Source organism: Lygodium microphyllum, chromosome 12 (assembly GCF_053477565.2).
Source record: "Lygodium microphyllum isolate KBCC chromosome 12, Lygodium_microphyllum_v1.1.10, whole genome shotgun sequence".
Lineage (NCBI taxonomy): Eukaryota > Viridiplantae > Streptophyta > Polypodiopsida > Schizaeales > Lygodiaceae > Lygodium > Lygodium microphyllum.
Window position 1 is genome coordinate 137,109,418 of NC_141146.1, and position 21,123 is coordinate 137,130,540.

Sequence of the window (21,123 nt, forward strand, 5' to 3'; positions counted from 1 at the left end):
CACAAAGGAATCACTCACCACATCAAAATAGTTTATGGAGAATTATATGCTTCACCTAAACCTTGTACAATACCTACATGTACAAAAAAACACTTGCATGAATCCCTTTTAACAAAAATATGCATGAATCCCTTTTAGCAAAAAATATCTAGATAACTGCATGAACAGAAGCAATACAAAGCAAGGCCAATTAATTAAAAGCTGATTTGCTGAAGATAAGATTGAATCATTGCTAATCAAAACCCATTGCAAATGATGGACATAAGAAAGCATCAATCCCATCAAATATAAAAGTCACTAATTAAATGAATAAATTTTGGCACCACAAAATATGATAGATTTACCTGTAAATTGAGCTACAAAATCTCTACTCCTCCTTGTGTAAAGTGCTGCAACAACAATTGATCCTTAAGTTAGAACTAGCATCAAACCATATTGTAAACATAGTAGAAAAGGGATAATGCAGAGAGGAAGAAAGAGAGAGTTTGTGTGAGTACGCAGGAGAGAGAAAGAAATGAGCACCTATCCAATCTTGCCCAAAATGATCTCTGCAAAAGAGAATTTTGCAAGAGTTAGTATTTACATGAAGGTATACTGAAAAAACATTAGAAAAGAGGAAACATACACAGAGAAAGAGAGAGGGAGAGAGAGATAAGCACTTATGCAATGTCACCCAAAATGAATCTCTGCAACAAAACAACAACAAGGGTTAGAACTAACATTGTGTTGTATTGAAAAGATATCAACAACAAAAAAAACCAAACAGAGAGAGAGATTAACACCTTTGCCTGTTGCTCCAAATAAACTCTGCAAGAAAACAACAATTAGAACCAACATTAAAGTCTATTGAAAACACAACATAAAAGAGAAACAACACATAGAGAGAGGGGGGAAAGAAAGGAGAGAGAGACGAGCACCTTTGTCTCCTGCCCCAAACAACCTCTGCAATAAAACAACAACAACAGTAAGAAACGACATCAAACCCTATTGAAAAAATAGCAAATAAGAGAAAATGCAAAGAGAGATGGGCATCTGTGTTTTGCCCAAAATCTGGAGCTGCGTGGAGAAGAAAGTGTAGAGGTAAGTAGAATGCCTAAAACCATAATTACTCTGAGTAGGGAGCTTCAATGGAGACGAAAATTCACGAGTATAGAGAAGAGAGGGAAAGTGGTCTATTGCTCAACTTTTGGGTCAAACTAATTTCGTAAGAGGGGAAAAAACCAAAATTGAAAATTCTCCAAAAAAAATGGGAGAAATACATGGTGAGAGAAACTCAAATTTTGTGTACTATTCATTCTCCCTTTTTTTAATCCCCCACTACCCCTTTTTTTAATAGAAAACCCAATATTTGGAGAGAGAAGATTCATCATCCATGGATGTCAACATCTAGCCTCCCTATTGGACAATCCAAAAGGCCCACATCTTAAACTATATTATTTTTAAGGGCCCATTTGTGAGTTTATTTTTTTCCTAATGTGTGACTTGTAGAGCGGGCTTCTTCTGCACTATGCCTTTATTCTTGCTCCTAGAGTTCTGCCTTTTGCTGCTACTGAACTTGGGCCTAGAGAACTTGCTATTGAACTTGTTGTGCCACACTAGGCAATTTTGAGATAAAATTCTATCAAGATAAAAACTTCAATATCAAAGGTAAGGTGTGTAGTTTGGGTTGGGGTTGGGAAAATTTGGATGGTAGTCATAGTAAGAGTGGTAGTAGATTGACTAACCATTTGCAAAGCTTCCGCTTGGCTACATTTTTTGGCCATGGGAGGCCTACACCAGTAGAACATAGTGTGATGATTATGCAAGTGAACTTTCATGCACTTTGAAGGAAACACCAGTGCCACTCAAGTATCTCTTGATGTGTAGCAACTATGGCATACATTAACCTAACAACTGTGGATACATAATATCCTTGGCTATGTCAATATTTTGCTATTTGACTTGGGAATATCCTAATTTTGAGTTTTTTTTGTTTCTTTTGGAGATTTCAGATGGCTAAAACTAAGGCTACTGCAAGAAAGTAGAAAGTTGATCCTAGAGACCTTGCTGCAAATATCCATCAATCCTCTAAGTCTTCTAAACTTGCAAGGAAATCAAAGCCAAGGAGAAAGTTTTCATAGCATGTTAGATGCCTGAAGGAGATTAGAACTGCAATGAAGACTGTAGATAATGCAATTCCAAAACTACACTTTCAAAGGCTTGTCATAGAAATTTGTGACAAGCATAGTCTTGATAATTTCAAATGGACAAGGATAGCTCTCAATTACATCCCAAGAGGTTGCAAAAGATTTTTTGATTGAGTTTTTTTCAAGATTCCTATATCTGTGTTACTCATGCACATAGGCTTACACTTATGGACAAATACACGATAATTCTAAGGAGGTTGAGACACAGATTTTCAAAGGTCCTTGAGCTAGTCCCCCTTACTGATAAGAAGACTTTCAATATTTTAATTGTGCCTCCATATAGAAAAAAACCCTTGTGTATACAAGTTATGGAGATGGCTAACAAAAATTTGCCACAAATTTGTACATGTATTTTATATTGATAGTAAAGAGATCTTTTCTTCAATATCTTTACATTGTATATTCTTCTCTCTCCTCATTGATATCTGCAAAAAATATGTTATAGATATTTGTTAATCAAAAAGTGGAATCAGATAAACACTTAAGTGGATATAATATGATATAAAACTTACTAAGTATCTCAAAAAATATTTTATATCTATAGCCCTCACTAGTAGCTAGACTTGGCAAATGCCACTCAAAGCTTGAAAAATCCAATAAAGAAAGGGGGGATATTGATATGTACTTGTTGTGCTATACATGGGGACAATATAAGAATGGTGATAAAAGAATATTCCATTCTTTGCAAGCTCTGTCTTCTTTCTACCTTTGTATATTTCTTTTCCAATCGAATCGTGCATAACATCAATAACATCAATAATAGACTCGATCAGTTGTACATTTCTATATCCATGGCAGAGAGAGAGAGAGAGGGGGGGACTAGGCTGCCACAGAGGGGGAAACACAAGGGATAAAAGAAAGGAGGGAAAAAAAATAAGTGCCAATCTTTTTACTAATTTTAATTTAGATTAAACTGGTTATTATCATTAATCTAGACATATGATAACTTCGTTGGGTGTTGACTCCTTCACGCCACCAGATAGATGATCCTAGCACCGATGGAAAAGCAAATCCCTACCCCCACTTAGGTTGTTATGGAAAACTTTTCAAACACAAGGCTTACCATGAGGTGGTTGTGTCTAACCATTAGGCTTATTATGAAGCAATTGTGTCAAGCCATCATGCTGACTACAAAGTAATTGCATCTAGAAATCACTCTCCCCATAGTTTTTCACTAATGCAAGATAACTTTAATTCTTTATGCTCATCTTAACCTTGTTTTTGAAAGTCTTTTATTAATCAAGCATGGCTTGCAATTGATTATGGAAAGGAAACATACAACAATTTCGATGGTGATTGTGTGTGTTCTTCTCCTACTCATAAACCTTAGAATTACTTCACAAAATGTAAAAGGTTTGAATGTGAAAACAAAATGGAAAGTGCTTTGGCATTGAATACATTATATTGGTTATGATATTGTATATGTCTAGGAACATAAGCTTCATGGTAATGTTGGCAAGGTATTCAAGTGAGACATTGTGCAATCCTTTCTTTTTGCACACACAAAGCAATAGCTAATTCGGAGCAACCTTTTGGGTGAAGATTGAGCTTTCCTTTTCTATGCTTTTTAAACAAGCTAATAGTAGGCTATTTTGCATCAAATTTATTTATGAGGGTTGGAATAGTACTCTTTTGGGAGTCAATGCTCTTCTCTAGAAAGAGAATTATGTTTTGGAGTAGATTTTTAGGTCTTAATTTGGACAACAATTTTTCAATTATGTGGAATTTTAATATAGTGAAATGCACAACTAATAGCTAGGTTGGTATCTCATCTTACTAGTATATTATTTTCGCTATAGGTTCGAAAAGTCCCAAACCTACCCCCTTTTCCAAATCTCCCTTTTTCAATCAAAACCCCCTCCCTTCCCCTCTTTCTCATGTGTAATCTCTCATTTTCTCTTCCCCCTCCCTTTTTTCACTAAAGCCTCTCCTGCCCCCTCCCCATTTACCTCCATTTTTTAAATTAAAACCCCCTCCCCTCTCTCTCACTTATAATCTCCCTCTTTCTTTTCCCCATTCCCTTTTTAATTAAATTCCTCCCTCCTCCCCCCTCTCTCTCACATGTTGTGTAGGGCCTAGGTTCTCTCTCTCTCTCTCTCTCTCTCTCTCTCTCTCTCTGTTAGATTAAACTTTTCTTTTAATTAAACATTTTTAAAAGCTTTATAACTTAATTTTTCACACACTTTGAGAGAGAGAGAAAGAGAGAGAGGATAAAAAGAAGAAGATGGAGAGAGGAGGGGGAAAGAGGAAAGAGGAAAGAGAATAGTTTTTTTTTATTTAATATTTTTCTCCCCCTCCCCCCTCTCTCTCATGTGTAGGGCCTAGGTTCTCTCTCTCTCTCTCTCTCTCTCTCTCTCTCTCTCTCTCATAGTTAGATTAAACTTTTTAATTTAAACTTTCTTTTTAATTAAAATAAGGAGACACACACACACACACACACACACACAAATAGCAAAAAAGAAAGAAGAGAGGGGGAACAGAGAGAGGAAATATAAAATTTAAGAGAGAGAGAGAGAGAGAGAGAGAGAGAGGAAAACAAAAAAAGAAAAGAGAGGAGAGAGATAGAGAGAAAAAAAAAGAGAGAGTGAAAATAAGAAGAAGAGAGAGATTTTGAACACATAGAGAGAATTATAGAGAGAAAATATAAAATTTAAAAGAAAGAGAAAAGAAAAAAAATTGAAGAGAGAAGAAGAAAAAAAGAAAAAAGGAGGAGAGAAGGAAAATAGAGGGGAGAGAGAGAATAATAATAAGAAAGAGGAAAAGAGGAAGAGAGATGGGAAAAAAGAGAAAAGAGAAAAGCCTTTTTTTAATTTAAATATTTTTTGAGAGAGAGAAAGAGAGAGGGGAGAAGAGAGAGAGAGAGAGAGAGAGAGAGAGAGAGAGAGAGAGAGAAGATAAAATTTAAAAGAGAGAGGGAGAGAAGAAAAAAGGAAAATTAGGAGAAAGGGGAGAAGAGAGTGAGAGAGAATAAAAGCAGAGAGAGGAGGAGGAGAAGAGAGAGAATATAAACATAAAGAGAGAGTTATATATAGGGAAAAGATAAAATTTACATACTTTAAGAGAGATGGGGGGGAAGAAAGTGAAAGAAGAAGAAGAAAAAGAAGAAGAGAGAGAGAGAGAGAGAGAGAGAGAGAGAGAGAGAGAGAGAGAGGGAACATGTAGAGAGAATTATAGAGAGAAAATATAAATTTTAAAAAGAGAATAAAAATAGAGAAAGAGAGAAGGAAAAGAAAGGAGAGAGATAAGAAAAGCTCAAAGAGAAGATAAGGAGAGAGAGAGAGAGAGAGAGAAATAGAGAAAATAAAAAATTTAAAATGAATATATATAGAGAGAGAGAGAAGAAGAAGAAGAAGAAAAAAAGGAAAAAAGAGGAGAGGGAGAGAGAAGGAAAAGAGAGGAGAGAGGGGGGAGAATAAAATGAGAGAGAGAACTAGGAGAGGAGAAAAAATAAACTAAATAGAAGGCACAGAGAGAGAGAGAGAATTAGACGTAGGGAATTTGGGGGGAGAGAGAAAATAAAAATAAAAATTTAGAAACAGAGAGGAAAAAGAGGAGAGAGAGATGAGAAATGGATTGTTGAGTGAAGTTACCGTGTGATAGCACGACAACTTTGTTTCTGTGCGCACAAAGCGCGTGCCGAATGCTAGTATCTTTTAGTTTAAGAACATGATTTATGAGATAAATCCAAGTACAAATTTTGACTATGTGATCTTTGGATTAGTATCGAAGTGAGACCCTAGGCTACAAACATAAAAATCTTCAAAATAGATCCCATTAATCTAGGCTTGATAGATTTTGTCCTTCACTTCAAGAATTAAGGCTTCTCGGATTTTGACAAATCTACATTGATTATCTACATTGATTCTAGTGTATATTTTTCTAATTATTCCCCAATAGCTCTTGTACTCGGGGATTCCATCTCTATTGTTCCTATGGTTATTCATAAACTTGTCCATTAAAATTTCATGCATCTAAGGTTTAAATATTTTCATTTTCTTATAAATAAATATTGTATTGTCTTTAATTTAAAGTATTTTTAGCTTCTTTTGAATAACCATTGTATTTTCCCATCCATGAGTTTTAGCATTTCCTTGTTTGTCAATGGATCCTTGCATGGTAATTTTGTCCCTCTGAGATTTGTTAGACAAGGTTGTCCAAACAACTCTCTCTTATTTGTTATTGCTTTCCACCCTTTATTAACCAATCATCAATACATTGTTGATAATGGTGAAAACATTCGATTGAAATTTGTGAATCAACAATCCAAATTTAAGCTTATGCTAATAATAATTTTCTAATGATTAATGCTCACAAAGATGTAATTGCTAATGCTATAAGGATAATTGAACATTTCTCTTTGGACATAGGTGTAAATCTTCATTGGACTAAGTCCTCTCTTAGAAGTATTTATGAAAATGATTTTGGAAGTTGCTTTCTTGGCCTTAGTTCATTCGACTAATTCCTCTATCATAAGTACCAATGAAAATGATTTATGGAAAAAACTTTGAAATTTGGAGTGGCACGGTTACACATCATCGATCATGCATATCTAGAGTTCTAGGATACCCCGTTGTTGTAGGTGTTTCATCTCTTTAGCTTAAGTATGTGGCTACTTGGTACAGTCAAGAAACAATTTAAGAGATGGGAGTCAAAATCTTGGTGTTTCAATGCCAGGATTAAATGTATTTGTAAAGAATGGGATTAGGGGGTCTTACACGGGGTTAACATGGGTTTAGCACATGTGAATACCCAATTACACTAATGGGGTATTTAAGGTGTACAAGGACCTGATTAGGGTACCAATTTGAGAAATACAAATATGTCTCCTCACCTTCACCCTCAGCTCCCATGGCTTCCCCTCTCTCTCCCTCTTTCTCCCTCTTTCTCTCTCTTTTCCTGTCTTTCTCTCTCTTCTCCCTATATTTCTCTCTCCTTTGCTCTCTCTTCTGCAGTGTTCTTCCTTCTCTCTCTCTCTCTCTCCTAGGTCTCTTTCATTACAGTTGGTATCAAAGCTTAGGTATTCGGTCCCTTCTTCTTTCTCTCCTCCCTCTAGTTTTAGTTTCTTTTTAGTTCAGGAACCCTAGTTACTCAGGTGCATAGGTACATCAGGACAAGTATAGCATTGAAAGACCACATGAATCATGGAGTAACAGAGATGTCAGCCTTTCTTGGAAATTTCACCGTGGCCAAGTTGGAGGCTCATAGGACTTAGAGAAAACTTTGACTACAACTACTTTTCAAAGGAAAGCTTTCTTCTCGATTCGTATTCTCTCTTCCCCCTCTCTCAGCGTTGCATAAGCCTCCATAGCCTTTGCATAGGCCTCTTTCTTGGCCAAGGCTGAGATCCCCATCAGTGCCATCGTCTCAACAAGGAGATCTGTGCCAAGGTCGTCTTTAGTGCCATCATTTTCAAGAAGGGCATCAAACCCTACCATCAAGCCCGCCAAGTACCCCCCCCCTTGGCTCTTCCATTTCCTCTGAGTAAGTGATCGCCATGGGAACCATTTTGCTTTGAAGTGGCATTCTGTGTTAATGGGATCTCCTCGTCTACTTTAACTTGCTCTCCCAAGCAACCAGAGCCACCCTACAATGGACTCTCTGTATTGCGCTCTGGAAAGCTTGATAGATCAGACATTCCATCATATGTTGCCTTCACAGGAGTTGCTCCTTCTCTAGCATTCATGTTTGTGCCAATAGCAATGCTTGGAAATTGATCAATCTAGCAGATAAACAAAGCTCTTGGATTTTCCAGAGGTACAAACATCGCATTTGCTTTAGGAGTGCTTGGTGTGTCTTCACCATCACAAAAAAAAAATAAATTGAAACCTTCAGGCTATCTTTTTATGGATGGTAACGCAGTGTCTGCATCATGTGGATTCTTGATCTTTGAGTAATATGCCTAGGTGTGAGAAGTGATGTAGTCTGCACTTGGGTTGGTTGATTAGAAGCTAGAATACTAGATATACCATATTGTACTGAGGGGCCTGTACAAGCACTGCGACCAATCAACATTTGTGGCATTACAGGTAGAGTGCCAAAAGGGTTGCTTACTGGCACAAGGACACTTGGCTGTTTGAGGTGATGTGCTGAGACCAGCTCCAGGAATAGCAGGTGCCCTGAATATGCTAGCCTGGTTGAGACTGGTTAAGACTAGTAAAGCCAAATGTTCCAGGTGATTGGATTGGAAGATGGATTCAAGAGGTGTAGCCTTCCTGGAAGTTGATCGAGTACCTGATCTCTAAGACTTGATATATCAGAATGTCAAGGGAAATCTTCAGGTGCCTACGAATCCAAGGATGCATCAAAGTCTATGTGACAATCATCTTTTTGTGACACACAAAGGAGATTACTCATCTACCTCGTGAACAAGTCAATGAACACCATGTGAATGCTCTAGAGAATCTGCCTTTCTTGTCTTAGGAAGTTCAAGTCCCCAAATCCATACAGTTGGCCCAACATCACTAGCAATTGGTCTATCAAGACTGTAACTCTGCTTCAAGTTCATCTATTGCTTTGTTTATAAGCATTATAATGCTTGGTATATGGGACTTTATTACAGACTTGAGGTGCTTTGAAAGTATTTGGCCCAAATATTCAGATCTTATGGGTAATCTTCTCCACCACTTTTGTCAGCAAGTTTAGTTGTAGCTTGTCTAGCCATGTCCATTCCTCTAAATCAAGAGGATTAATGATTTTCTGCTTGTAGACAATTTCTTTTTGTGTAAGGCATCATCACACATGGCAATTGTCACCATGGATGACTGAGATTGTCAAAGGTGAGTAGAGATCTCCTTTGCCACTGAACATAGGCAGGATCTACAAATATGTAAATCTTTTATTGACTACCCCAATCCAGCATATGGTGCTACTGCTTCTGTGTAATCTTGATCATCAATTAGGAAGGGGATTATCAAGCCTATCCTCTTCTTTAGGGTCAATATATCTGTGTGTAGTAGGAGGCATTGAAAAGAAGCTGCTTAAAATTTATGAGGAGCGTAAGGAGTTTTGCTGTCTAGTTCAAAGGGCTATGATGTGATCTCAATAACGGCAATATGAGAAAAGCAATGCCACTCTTCTTCATGGGCTTGGGTTGTGGACCAGCAATGTGTACCCCCCAACCATGTTTTAGGTATGCAAACCTTCACCGTCAATGCTGTGGCACGTAACTAAGCTCAGAGATTTCAAGCGTTGAAAGGTGCAATTAGCATGTGTGATGGGATTGCAATTCCAGACACTATTGCTAGCATTTCAAATCTTTGACTAATGAGATTATCTTTTTGAATAAAGTACTTACTACTAGCTTTCATGGGACTTATTTTAATGTGAATGATGATATTTCTTGGTTGTACACATTGTGAGATTGCCCCATACAACTTGCAAAACAGAATATAGAATTGAAGCTTTCAATTGACAACCTTAAAAAGGAGTGGGATTTTTAATTTATAAAGCTGAGACATTGAAATTCTATGCTAAAATCCTGATTTGGAGGGCTATTGATTTTGATAGCCATATCAAGGGTGTTGTATGCAGTGGATACCAACCCATGTATGAGGGGATTCTTAGCATGACATGCAAGACATATACATCGTATAGTGCAGATTATTCCTATGATAACATGAAGATTGCTCAAGGAGAGTAGATGCCTAGGGTGAAGTCAGCAATCGTTGGAAACATGGCTACATTGGTTTGCAACTTGCAGTAGCTTTGGTCATGGACAGGAAGGGATTGACCCACTTCTGAATATTTGTGTCACGTTGTGTCATTGAGATCTGACATCAATACTAGGAGCACCCAAGGAGCTTAGTTGTTGTTATTCAAAAGGATTCTAGCAAGTCTTTGTAGTGTTGACTCTAGAGGGTACGACCAAATTTGAGTTAACAATAAGTGAACTTGACAATGGTACTCATAGTGGTATGCCTATGCCTTGATTGGCAATCTTGGTAATGATGCTTATGATTGGTCTTGAGATGTCATGTCTGGTAAGGTTATGCTCTTGTTGGCAATGTATTAGCCCTAATCAGCAAGGATTTGGTTCATATTGGCAATGGTTCCCACGCACAGTGATGCATGAAAGTTGCAAAGTATTGCAAGGATACAGACTCGGGGAGCTGTTGACAAAAGTGATTACAGAAAAGCCCTTTTAATTTACTGATCTTGAACCCCATATCTTGATTTGAAGAGGGCATCATCCCCTTCGATCTGAGCCAAAAATCTCCCCATTCTGCCCTATGATTTGGGAGATATGCCCAATTTTGAGCTTAGAGGTACTGTGGGGCAGGCAACAATCCTACACAATCAGCCCACAAAAGTCAATTACAAAAAAGCCATGATCATTTATTGTCAAAGATATTTTTACATAGCCTCATAGAGGGGATCGAGAGCTTTAATTTGAATCAAAAAGTTCGGTGATCGGAGCTTCCTAGCTCAAGATATTGACATTTCTGTAACAAGGGGTCTAGTGGACTGCACTTAGGATGGCAAGCCACAAGGGAAAAGCAAAGGCCCAAGAAGACTTCCAGCGTGAGATCAGAAATTCGCGTGCATCTATGAATGATCCTAGCTCTGCCCAAGAGGATCGTGAATACATGCTTGAAGAAGGCACCCCCGAGATGGCAGACCGTTTTGCTATGCTTAACGACACACTATGCCAACATGAGACCCATCATGTTGAGTGGCATCGAGAGCTGGAACACCGCCATAGGGAGATGGAAAACTGCTAAGATCAGCGTCATAATAAGATGATGGCTAAGATGGACTTGCTCGTAGAGCACATGGGCACCCTCATCTCCACCCTCTCACCCTCCTCGGCTCAGCCCAAGGAGCATGGTCCTCCCCGTGAGACCACCGCCCTCCCCCCTTGGAGAAGGTGGTTTTTTCCATAGCACCTATGAGCTGGGCAAGCCCTCTATGCGACATGATGAGCCCATCCTCCCCTCACTCGTGACGAACCCTTCCAACCCATCCTTGGGGCAGCAGCTCCCCCGTAGGGTAAGCTATATGCAAGGGCAAACTGCAAATTTTGGGTAGCATAGTATGCAGGGTGCACATGGGCAACATGCACATGGTAATGGGCAGCATGCACATGGCAATTTTGGGCAGCAAGGCCCCAATGTTCGGATTGGTTTGCATGTACTACATGGGCAGCATGTTTATGGGCAACAATATGGCCAAAGTTTTGGTAATAGTTAGCAACATGCATATGGAGATTCTTATGCAATGTAGGAGCAGCAAGCCAGTGATTATGACCAGCATCATGCCGATACCTATGCTCATGGACTTGCCACTCATCATATTTATGGTCAGCCTAGGATGCAAGGACACCATTGTAGTCATGTTGGACAGTCATCATGCAATATTGGGCATCATGTTTATGGGCAACAATATGGCCAAAGTTTTGGTAATAGTCAGTAGCAAATAGATGTATATGAGCATCATGGCTATTATCACCATATGTAGTATGGACAACATGAGTATCATTATGAGTAGCAGCCACATTGGTATGACCCTCCATATGGATAGCATGAGCATTATGGTCATGGGCAGCCATCTGTTGTACATGAGCAGCATGTCAAAACTACTACTGAGCTGACCAATGGTGATGAGCATGTGCGTAGATTGCTATCTAAGGCTAAACACATTAGACACCTTACTAGTGATACCATACGGGAACTGCATCTACGGGCTTATGCTATCGATGTGCTAAGCCAATATCTTGTGATCATCAAGACAAATGTAGAGCAAAGAATGCAAAACTCCTATTTGTATTCGAATATCATTATGCCAAGGATAGGACAGATCTTGCTGAAGACCATTTTGATGTGGGTCCAAAGCAAGACGAACTTTCATTCAAGAAAGAAGATCATGTAGATCTTAAAGATCATGCTCATATTACGGATCAAGAAAACATGTCCTTTCAAGAGACCCTTCAGTCTGTACACATGTCACATATAAGGGTTGATGTAGTACACTTTTCAGCTTATGCAACCCCATGTGTTATTGACAGCATCCAAGCATAGACTGAGCTTAATCATATGATGCTTATGGCAGACTCGATGCAACATCTAGTGATATTGGCCATTCTAGATTTACTTGTGGATGGTAACCCAATGCATGGAAAGGATAACCACTTTCCATTTGACCTTGGTGGTAGTGCAGAGACCCACACTTGCATGGGTGACCTGTATGCTGGTGATGCTTACCATGCAAGTTATCCATTTGATCCCAAGGGTTGAAAAAAAAGCTTTGTCTACATCAGCACTCCCCGATGCAGTCCCCTCACCTTGAGGCGGCAACCTTCACTGAAGGATAACTCGATTTGGGCATGTTTTGCAGTAGATAGCCATCTGTTTTCAAATAGTTTTGGGCCTACATTAATTGCACCCATGCATGACCTACCTAGGTTGAAAGTACACTCAATGAGCTCCGTTTTGACATGCGGAACGTCTCGTTTGGAGTTGCCCATGGCAAGTTATGATTAGTTTTCCACAGTAGGCCTGTTCGGGACAACATGTTGTCCAGTGTTATCTAGCCCTTCTTGTTTGGAATTGGTGCCTACCCTTGTACTAAGTTACATTCTTCCCTCATGCTCACACTGCATACATGCTCATAGGCCACCATTCCACAAAATTTCACCCCCCTCCCCCACCCAACCATACCAATACGTCCTCTTTTTTTTTAAAAGGGAAAAAACCTTCCGAGTCGGGATGGAATGTAAAGAATGGGATTAGAGGATCTTACACGGGGTTAGCACATGCAAATACCCAGTTACACTGATGGGGTATTTAAGGTGTACAAGGGCCTGATTAGGGTACCGATTTGAGAAATACAAATCTGTCTCCTCACCTTCACCCTCAGCTCCCATGGCTTCCCCTCTCTCTCTCCCCTCTTTCTCCCTCTTTCAAATTTTTCCTATCTTTCTCTCTCCTCTGCTCTCTTCTCTCTCTTATGCAGTCTTCTTCCTTCTCTCTCTCTCTCTCTCCTAGGGGTCTCCTTCATTACAGTACTATGACTCACATTAATTTGGTAGCCTTATCCTTCATCCCTTTGATTGATTGAGACCTTCTCACCTAGATCTCACTAGGGGGTCCTTTGTTGCAAGAGAAATATTCAATTCTCTCATTCCTTCTTGTCTTGGGAAAAGATCTCTCTCCTAAAGCAAAACATAGTCTCGATCTACTCAATTTGGAGAATCATGTGCAACCTTAAATGTTTGCTTTCTTTAGGAAAATGCTCCAACAAAAGCACTTTTGGTCTAGTTTTACTAATCAAGCCAAGAGGGAGCATGTTGGCCATTGCCACATGCAAGTATATAGCAAGGACTTCAAGTTAGTAGGGCCACACACAAGTTCATTAACTAGTCTAGTGCCATCGATTAGAGGTACACAAGATTCTATGCATGGGGAGAGAATTCAAACTAGAGGAGAGAGGTCTTATCACAAGTTGACAACTCCTATGAACTCAATGAGTTCATGGAGTAGCCTCATTTTTTAGGATACTAAATTGACTTTCCCAAGTGTTGACATACACATTATGTTGATTAAGAATGCAAGTCACACATCATATAGACTTGACTCCATGGTCTTGCATAGGAAGGATTTATCTTCACATGTCCCTACTCTCAAAGTTCATATTGTCTCCTTTCAAGAATGTTATTACATCTCATGATTTGGAAGGTACTAAAGTTCAAATTATTGTTAAGTTTTTGTTTAGCTCATGGAGGATGTTGCTTCAAAAGATCTCATGGGCACCTTCCAAACCAATGGTTAATTGCCTCAAGGATGAGTGAATCGTATTAAGTAGACCCTTTAGCCATCCCTCACCCCCCAAACTCCCTCAAGCATGAGTCAATTGCACTCAGCAAACCCTTTAGTCGTCCTCTTGCTTTACAATGGCCCAAGACAATCCAAACACTTTGTAATTTTACTTTCTTGATAATTGAAGAACACCTTCTAGTTAACGGTTCCATGTTTGTCTATAGAAAAGCTAGACAATTTTTTTCTGACCTTGTCGTTTATGGAACCTACTAGCAATTGGCACATCAGTTTTTACCATGTGGAAAAATAGGCCTATGGACAAGTGACTTGATGTTTAAGGACAAAATATTTGTCTATTTAAGCTACTAATTTTTTTAATGCTACAATTGTATCATGGCTTCACATCTAGGTTGACAAAGTTTGGGGCCTCAAAATGACTAGCTCTTGGTGGCCATAAGTCTTTTTAAGTACTTTTTGAAAGTTGAAGTAACCGAACAAGGTTAAGATTTTCTTTTAGAGCACTCTTGATTGGTAGTAGGTAAGGGCCATGTAAGATCCCAAGTTTGTTCTGTTAGAGCACTACTTATTGGTAGGGGGAGAGAGAGAGAGAGAGAGAGAGAGAGAGAGAGAGAGAGAGAACCAAGACATGGGTAGGTAGGGATTGGTGTGTTTGTGATGATGAAGGAGAGAGAGGAAGAGGGCACCCCCTCCATCACATGGCTCACAAACCTAGAGCCACACCTTTCTATTTATTTAAGTGACCAATAATCATCTTTCAATTTGGAAAATTCTAGCATGTTGTGTGGCATTATCTTCCCTCAAGCTTGGAACTAGAACCCTTGACGTAACATGTCTCTTATTGAAGCACAAAGTGTCTAATGAGATTTGTCACATTTGTAAGTTGTCTTTTGAGACATGTGCTTACCTTTTCCTTAGATGCTGTGATTTGACCTTATTTTGGAGCATCATTTCGAGATTTGTCTGGAGGTTTGCAAAAATTAGAGCTTCCAAGAGAGTTTGTGGGGCAATTTTGGTCATGATTTCATAGTTGTGTGGGTTTTAAATATTCTCAATGGAACTAGGTTTCGTTGATGGGTCTAGAGAAATATAAATAAGGCGGTATTTGGCCACTTTAAGATCTTATTATTATCTTGATAGCATTGAGAAAATTGAGTGAGAAAGTTTGTGTGTTGCAATACAAACAAATCTAAACTCATTCTCCAAGCTACATTTTGTATTATATAGTTTGATGCCTACTCTAACAGAACTATAAGATGAAGACCAAATTCACATGGAAGTAAATTAGTTTGGAATAAGAGGATTTTGAAATTCATAATCTACTAAGGAGAAAGGTGATGGACACCTTTTAGGTGCTTATGCAATACATGGTTGAGAGGGTTAACAAGTTTCTAAATTTGCTATAGCACATCTTTGAAGTGTACAAATGTGCTATGTGTTACGTGTGAGAATGCTCCTTATTTTAAGACTTGTGAACTTTTTTTCCAAACTAGTGAAAATAATGACAAAAATCTCCAATAAAGTAAGGTTTTCACCAGGTGTAGCCATTTTTAAAACTACAATACATAAAGATCAATCAAATTTCTTCGAGATTGCCCCAAAATTCGTCACCGATTTTCCAACTTTAGCCTTGAAAAAACACACTCAACACAGCTTTGCATTGGCACTAGCTTGTGAGCCACTTTGCACATTAGCGTTTACCAAGACACAACTTTTGTTTAAGCTAATAAACTGTTTCTAAGTCTTTCCTGCGACGAGTGGCCCTTACACACGACAATTAACGATTGTGTGATTAATAAAACTTTTGGAGAGGGAAACTCGAATTTAAAAGGGAAAAAAGCAAGACGAAAATGGGGGGGTCAGTCGAGGGTGATTTAGCAGACGAAGAAGCAACGAAGGAAAAACGAGCTGGCGAAGTTTCGTCTTCGACGAAATACAAGCTGATTGACGCGCACACAGAGACACAGACAGAGAGAGAGAGAGAGAGAGAGAGAGAGAGAGAAGGAGGGGGGCTTTCTGATTTTATTCAAGGGCCGACGGGGTTGCTGCTGTTCTTCTTCCTGAGACGCTGGCGCTTGCCGGGCTTGACGATGTGGTGGATGCGGTCCTTGCATTGGGTGGCGGCCTCGATTAGCTGGCGGTCGGAGGGGGCCAGCGCCAGCACCTCCTGCAGGGCCGCCAGCGCCTCCTGGTACCGCCGCAGCCCCATCAGCGCCCGCCCCTGCCGGAACAGCGCCTTCGCCAGCGCCAGCCGCTTCCCCCCGCCGCCAGACCCCGCCGCCAGACCACCCTCCTTCAGCAGCCCCAGGGCCGCCGTCGCCTCCTCCAGCGCCTCCCCGTACCGCCCCAGCCGTAGCCACGCCTCCGCCCGGTTCGACACATCCATCACCTCCTCCTCCCTCTCCCCACCCCTCCTCGCCTTCTGCGCCGCCCTTCCGTACATGTCCGCCGCAGCCGTGTAATTGCCCCTCGCGAACAGAGCATTCCCCTTCGCCCGCAGTGCCGCTGCCGCCTCCTCCTCCCCGCCTTCTCCCTCTTCCTCATTTCCTTCCTGACGCATCTTCATCATGTCTTCCAAGCTGAATTCTCTGCTTTTAGTCTTGGGTGGTTCCTCCTCCTCCCCTTTGGTGGAGACCTCTTCTTCCTCTTTTTCCTGTTGTTGTCCTTCATTTAGAACTCGGGTTTCTGCTGCTGGTTCAAGCTGCTCTGCTGCTGCCGGTTGAGTATCTGCCTTTTCACCATTGTTATCATCTTGGTTGTTGCCATTTCTAGCTTTCTTTAAATCATCCAAGCTCAATCCCCTGCTCCCAATCTCAAGATTTTCCTCTTGCTTGTCCCCATTCAATGAAGTTTTTGCAGGTGCTTCCACATTCTCTTCCACATGACCATTGCCATTAGCAATCTGTTCATCAGCATCCTGGACTCCATTACTATTCTCTCCAATTGCAGGCTTTTCCTCAACAATCTGCACTCCATTAGCATGTCCTACCCCATTACCATCCTCACCCAAACCTTCCATCTTACCTCCGTCATCGTTCCCTTTAGGTTCTTCATAATCAGGCACCCACAGAAATACGAGATCAGAGGGCCTCTCCACAGAGAGGATCACTTCCCCACCCGGCAAGCGAGTGAGATAGGGCTCCTTGACAGCCACTTTAGAGCCCTGGGGGAAGAGCTTCTGCGCTTGCGCGGATCCGCAATTCTCCTCGAGCGCATTGCTCAGATAGATGGGTGTGGCATTGCCTTCCTCATCTTCAAACACATTGACCGCAGACAGCCCACTCGGGCTCTTGCTGGAGAGGGTCTTCATGCACAGGGTGCCATTGAGCACACGCTTGCGGTGGACCTTTCCAACCTTCAGCTGTTTAAGGGTGGAGGGCTTGAGGCCACCAATGCTTGAGGTGGGACTTACAGGTTTGATGGTAACCTCTTCGACAGGGTGAGTGGCCATCTCCAAGATGTAAGCATCATGCAAGGAGGCCATGTGTGCAGCTGTCAGCACCGTTTTGTCAAACTCCTCGGACGCCCGCACCTTCTCCTCCTGCGTCGGTATGTGATGCTGAGGGATTTGTGCAATGCACTCATCTGCGGCGTAGTTGTGGTTAGGTTTGAGCAAAGTCATGGTCGAAGTCCTTGCAGGTATTTTCCTATGGTTTTCTTCAAAGCCTGTACAGGAAAGAAGAGAAGGAATTATGACACGCACATGGTGTGCTTAGTTGATTAGTTCAAACCTAGAGGATGTTGAAGCAGAAGGACAACCGGCATCTTGGGAGAACTTAAGCCTCCAGGAGAAGTATCACAATTACTCAGACAATGTTGCTTCGTGTGATTTCACAAAAGAAGAAATTATGACACGTATATGGTTTGTTTAGTTGATTGGTTCAAATCCAGAGGATGATGAAGCAAAAGAGCAACCAGCATCTCGGAGAACCACAGTAACCAGGATAAGTATTACTGCTGAGACCCATGTTGCTTCATGTGATTTGTTGATATTTATCTAACAATCTGACTGTTGGGACAGGAAACAAAACCCGCCTCTTGTGATAGTGTTTAAACCACCAAGAATACAGGAAGTTACAATTCATGCGAAGCAAAATCGCAACACATGACATCTCACCTGCAAAGGGATATGGTGGCTGATGAGAGATTGAAAACGTTACCTCAAGAGTGTGGTGGGTCTGGAATGGGAATTTCAAGAAGACCTAGGCTGCTGCTAGTGGTAGAGCACTCAGCAGAGTGAAGCAGCTGTCAGAATCAACAGGAGCAGGAGGACGAAAGGGGGTGGTCTTGAGAAAAGCATCCAATGTGTACTGTGGGATACAGAAGAATCTCTCTCTTTCTACACTTTCACTAGAGGTGGAGGAAGAAGGCCAGTGACCACATTTAGGGCAGAGTGTGATAGATGGAATGGATAGGTAGTCATGACTCAGCAGTGTGAGGTCACCCATTTTAATGGATTCTTCTCTTTTTGGCATCCCACGGAGAGGACACGCATACACGCACGTTCGATTGCATTAGGTAGATGAGTCTCCCCCCCGGGCCCTCTCTCTCTCTCTCTCTCAGTTTTCTAACCTCCCATCCCATCTGATTTATTTATAACTGCAGACCTTCATGGTAGGCTTTTGGGCTGCAACCTTTGTTTGTTATATCGGATTAGAAAGGCCTGCTTTTTTAATTAATGGCGCTGCATGCCAACGTGCTCCCACGCTAAACCCATGAACCAGCCCCCCCCCGCCCCCCCGCCCACACAGTCCACACATGCAACAATTGCTAGTTTCCATGTGGCTTCACGTCAATTGCCTAGCTCGTTATTTATCCTCTTGCTTCAAATTCCGTGGAAACCTAGAACCCTCTTCACACTGTGCACCGACCAGGATAAGTCCAAATTTTCTAGAGTCCATTTTAGGCGCTTGTTCACTCAAGGGCTCTATGACACGCACAAGTCATTCCTTATGTATAGTGAGCCCATCAAACTTCCCCAAACGAGGAGAGTGAGCCGGAGCATTAAAACATGAGAGAGGGTTCAATGTCACATACATTTAAGAGTACCTTCCCATGAGCACCACATAAGAAACAACCCCCAAAACTGCACAATTTTGGAGATTCTTTTTACTGTAAAAGTAGATTTCCCTTCCCACGAATTAAGATTTGATAGTTGAAGTACAAGTGATCTACCAATTCTTAGTCCCAAACACACAAGGGGTACACCTTTCCACACGTCTCCCAAATAGCATAAAAAGCTATAGCGAGGATGCTCCTCTATCAAGCAGCTTGTCTAAACCTCTCCTTCTATGACAGTTAGTCTTTTGCAGTCACTTGCTTCATTGGGGCAAAGTTCAACGTGCCACTTCAACATGCCAACTATTCACTAGGAATTGCAACATCCTAACTTAATGCCCCTCCAACTACAAGGTTTGTGGCTTAACATTAATCATTTGCTAATCCTATCAGGGCTATACTCATTATTTGCACTTTTGGTTATTAACCAAGTCTACACTCAGTTCTAAAAAATTATGACAAGATACATTAGTATGCAATTGTAACAATAGAGGACCCCTCAATAACATGATTTAGTGGCCTATCAAGAGATTGTCCTAAGCAACACCACTTGGTACTCCTTAGGATAACACAGGGTTTATTACTTAGGCTCTCTCAAGTCCACTCTACGATGGAAGGTTTTAGCCCTAACACATAAGAATTGACTTTAATCTAGGTTCTTAATTCAACTCTAAGATCACCTATTAGCCTAGGTCCTTGAGGCATTGTATACGCAAGTCAACTCAAATCGAAGGAGCCCAATATCGCACTTGGTTCATAGTGAGTAAGAAACAAGGGGGAGTAATACACGTCAACCCATCTACTCGGCAAAGTGTAGTCTTGACTTTGGTCCCCTAAAATAACATTGATTGGGGTCTATGACAACACACTAGGTAGATATATATTTGGCCACTTCCTAATTCTAATGCCTTGAAGGAAAACTCTTGGCTCATCGGAGACAGTATAAATGCCTCTACAAAATCATCACAGAAATCGTCGTTATTCAGCGAAGGTTTGCGACGTAGATAATGACAACAATAATGATGTGTATAGAGAAATCAATGACGCAGATAACGATGATTACAGAAGGAAAAAAATTTGTGGTAGGGTAGTAAGCTGCCCTGCCATATATAGCACCATGTGTTGTATAATATTCTGCAAAGCAATTACATGTTAGGTATGCAATGGTTGTCAATACAAGCACAAAAACTATTAAACCCACAAGACTGATAACTCATAGAATAAGTATAAGACTAGTGATGATAGCTCATGAATTACATGGAACCATGGAGAGAGAAGAGAGCCAAAACAAACATTAAAATCTATCTATAAATATCGCAAGATGCGATTTTATACAAAGGATGATAAGTACATCAAAGGAATACTACATGAAAAAGGCATGCATAGATCACAGGACGAAAAAAGAGAAGGATGTATGCTCCACGATCCAAGCGCGCCAACTTGTCCCAACGCAAAGGAGCATCGAATGGACTCTGTCGCAAAATGAACAATTAGACATTAGTCCACCATACGTAATGCATTAAAAAAAACTAGTGACTATAGACAAGAAAGATGATTGACTTACTGGGCCATCATGCGTGTACAGTCTATCGATAAGTGTATTGAGACAATCTTTCTACATATTGAGTCTCCAAACTTGTGGGATCGCGGTTTGTGATTGAGTACTGCAAAGAAAATAGAATACAATTGTTAGAAACATGATTGTTAGTACAAGTGAGATTTCAAATAAGAAAGCGAGAACTAAAAGAAAACTTACAAAGTCCTCCAGATTAGTCCTGTGATGACTGCTACTCCTTAGATGATGCATGACCCCTACCTCTAATCGTGCCCTCGCTACTTCCCGCACTGCCGCTATCGTCCTAGAGAATTTGTGGCCTCCTCCTTGAGTCTCCGTCAATCCTTTGCATCTAGCCACTCGGGCTTTGAGACGCCACTCTTGAGTGCCTTGCATGCGTTCGATCATCTATGTGACATGTATGCACACATATACTCTATCATCCATCTAGTGGAAAACCTCTTTGTTATCGTAGATACTGGAAACTCCTCATGTAAAGATGTCACTATACAGTCATTGCTCCCCTCTAGTATATTCTTTCAATGGTCTAGAA

At 40.7% G+C, this 21,123-nt stretch overlaps 1 protein-coding gene across 3 annotated transcripts; it reads right to left on the reverse strand.

Annotated features, from left to right (window-relative positions):
• Nucleotides 1-15,734: 15,734 nt before the first annotated feature.
• LOC148028333 (uncharacterized) lies at nt 15,735-18,512 on the reverse strand. 3 transcript variants are annotated; one of them, XM_087690136.1, is made up of 2 exons: nt 18,118-18,512; nt 15,735-17,623 (listed from the first exon to the last, which is right to left on the reverse strand). In XM_087690136.1, exon 2 carries the CDS (start codon nt 17,577-17,579, stop codon nt 15,984-15,986), a length of 1,596 nt encoding a protein of 531 aa, XP_087546262.1. In that variant the 5' UTR covers nt 17,580-17,623; nt 18,118-18,512; the 3' UTR covers nt 15,735-15,983. The 3 variants fall into 3 exon arrangements, with proteins under 3 accessions (XP_087546262.1, XP_087546263.1, XP_087546264.1); XM_087690137.1 differs by having other exon boundaries at nt 18,075-18,124; XM_087690138.1 differs by lacking the exon at nt 18,118-18,512 and adding an exon at nt 17,717-18,068.
• Between the last annotated feature and the right edge of the window lie 2,611 nt (nt 18,513-21,123).